Raw genomic sequence first — 2,829 nt, forward strand, 5'->3', positions numbered from 1 at the left:
CCGGGGTGCCACTGGGCCCCCTCGTCGCTGGCGCCTGCCGGCCCCACCAGCTGGGGCTTTGCCTGAAAGGGTTGGAGGGAGGGAAGGAACTGAGATGCTGCCCTCTGGGGGGAGCCCCCCACCACAGCCAGGTCCGCCACCAGCCTCTGCTCACTGACTCTGAGCCCCTGGCCTAGCTGTTGTCCTCTTCTCCTCCCCTCCTGTCTTCAGTCCCCCCTCTTCTAATCCTCCTGCACACAAACCCTAAGGCCCACCACTCCGCCCCCAGACCCAGATTCTAGCACCTTCTCTGGACTTCGCTGTGCAGCCATACCTTTCTAGCACCTTCAGTTCCCAGCCCTTCCCCTGCCTACCCTCCAGCCTCCACTCTCCTTGATCCTTCCAAAGCCACCAAAAGTCAGAGCTGTCTGGGATGCTGAGGACCCCCTGGCCCCGCCATCCCTCGCCCACTACTGTGCAATAGGGCAGTGAGCAGACCCCACCCAGAGGGAGTCAGGCAGTTGGCCGAGAAGCCAGGGTTGCCCCCACTTGGCCCCACCTGCCACCCAGGCCCCTGCCTCTCCATGTCCTACATTACCTGGGCCCTTGGATGGGCAAGCTTGGAGGTTAGCCCCCTCTTCTTCCTCTTCCTCTTCCTCCTCCTCCTCCTCCTCAGGCCCCTGGACCCCCAGGCCCTCAGCCTCTCCACAGGCCCCCAGCCCCAAGTGGGCATCCCAGCTGTTGCTGATCACTTCCTTCTCCCGGGGACTCCAATGCAGGGAGTAGGGGTGTTTTTGGCGAATGTGCCGCTTGATGGTGCTGAGCTTGAGCGTGGCCAGGGAGCTGCCGCACACCATGCACACCATGCCATGCCGGGCAGGGTTGAAGTCCATCAGGTACTCCAGCCGCCAGTGGTCATGGTAGTATCGCCTGTGGTCACGGCCTGGGATGCGGCTCTTTCCAGGCCTGGAGGCCCGGGCCTCACAGTGGTCTGAATATTTCCTGCCTGAAGATGGTGGTCCCCTGGACCTGGAGGAGGGTAGGGGGGCACTCCCCCAGGACCCCAAGGCACCCCCTTCCAGATGAAGATCTTGCCCTGAAGAAGGGGAAAGGGAGACAGTTTTTCAATCTCCGATTTCCAAGGAAAGAACCCAGGGCTTTGGTTTTTTGTAGCCCAAGGAGGGAGGGCTCGCTCAGGGGCAGGAAACGGATGACAACAGCAGTAACAGGGCTGTGGGAGAGCAGGGAGTCAGAACAGTGGCCCTTTAGAGAGGGTGAGGGCCCTTTAAGAGAGGATCAAGAACAAAAGGATGCAGGGCACTGTGAGGGACTAGCTCTGACTTTTTAAAAAATAAGGTGAAGACCAAGGAAGCAGCCGGCGCTGTAAGGCACCCTTTTTGGACAAGAGCCGTAGGGGTAAGGCCAGGAGAGCAGCATGCGGGCGGTTACAGCCGGAGCGGAGCGGAGCGGGCAGCGGGGCGAGAACAAAGGGGGCATCTGTCTGTATCCAGGGCTGCACACAGGACCCACCCGCCTGAGGCCCCGGCCAGGAGGGCCCCACCCGAAGAGCTTCTTCCTCTTTCCAGGACGGCCTCCTGAGAGTCCCGTTTCAGGGGGACTAAGCACTGTCAGGTCCCCCCACATATAGGCAGCCACAGAGGGGATCCCCATGACAAAGCTGTCAGCACCTCCGGGAAAGGCATGTTTGGGACCCTGACTTCCCTGGAGACTTTAAAAGGGGTTTGGCAGGAGGGCCACCAGAGTGGCCACTGGAAATTCTGAGCAAGGAGTGGCCCCCACCCCTGGGAGCCCAGTAAGTCTTTCTGTAGATTTGTTTTCTGCTCTGGCAGGGAGCTGGCCACTGCCCAGCAATCAGAGGGCGGGCACCCGAGCAGCCAGGAATGAGCCCAATAACCCGGCAACGTTCCCCTTTGCCAAACAGACGGAGATCCAGACCAGTCCCCCACCCTAACTACAGTTTGGACCCAATTTTTATTTAAGCCGAATAGACAGGTGTGATTATTATCCAAGTGGAGAATCTCAGGGTACAGGGTAGGGGAAACAAAAGACAGGACCAGAGAGGGCTCCCATCGCCACCGTATTTTGTTTAAATCGCTCCAAAGAAAAAAATACAGGCTTCAGAGTTAAAGGCCTGGGTTCGAGTCCTGCCTTCACTGGTAACCTGCTCTGCGGCCTTTCATAGGCCATGTCGCTCTCTGGGCCTAAGCTCTTTGTCTGCAAAGGCACTGGATAGCTCGCTGGTCTCTTAAGCATCCTTCCAGCGCTGGATCTCTGATAGTCTACGGTGGACTGGCCCTTTAAGAGCCGAAAAAAGGGGGAGGAGCCGAGATTTTTTAAAAACAAAAGGGGACGGGGAGAGTTGGGGGTGGGGGGTCTCCGAGGTTAGGGCCAGCTCCCGGGCCCTGACAGCCTCCACGGGTCTTAAGGCGTTGACCTTGCAGCAGGGGAAGGAAGCAGCGGTCTCCTTTGGGAGCGAACGGGGAGGACCGGCTGATCCCACTACAGCTGACAAATTGTGGCCAATTTTTCTGAAAAGACGGGAGCTACGCGGACAGGAGGGGATGTCAGCCTTTGTGGGCGAGCCCAGCCCTTAAAACTGCCCGCGGCGGGGAAGGTAGGGGCGGGCCCGGAGGCGACAGCCGTCCGCTTTCCCAGGAAGAGCGTGGGGGTGCCGTTCCTGAGCAAAGGCGAGGGGCCGCCCGAATGAACACAGCGGAGCTCCCGGCTCCGCTCACCTCGGGGGACCCCCAAGGGGACCCACAGTCTGCGCGGACTTGGAAGAGACCGCGGATGAGGGAGACCACCTGGGAGTCTGCGACGGAAAGGGGC

General features: G+C 60.0%; 1 protein-coding gene across 1 annotated transcript in view; it reads right to left on the reverse strand.

Annotated features, from left to right (window-relative positions):
- LOC102255677 (chromosome unknown open reading frame, human C11orf95) overlaps nt 1–1,085 on the reverse strand; it is a gene marked incomplete at its 5' end in the record, with an annotated part of 3,888 nt that extends 2,803 nt beyond the window's left edge. Inside the window, 2 exons of the mRNA XM_014538196.1 lie at nt 2–62; nt 578–1,085. Of these exons, the coding sequence (XP_014393682.1) occupies nt 2–62; nt 578–1,085 (569 nt within the window). The remainder of the gene's footprint in view (nt 1; nt 63–577) is intronic.
- Between the last annotated feature and the right edge of the window lie 1,744 nt (nt 1,086–2,829).

Source organism: Myotis brandtii, unplaced genomic scaffold, assembly GCF_000412655.1.
Source record: "Myotis brandtii unplaced genomic scaffold, ASM41265v1 scaffold187, whole genome shotgun sequence".
NCBI classification, from domain to species: Eukaryota; Metazoa; Chordata; class Mammalia; order Chiroptera; family Vespertilionidae; genus Myotis; species Myotis brandtii.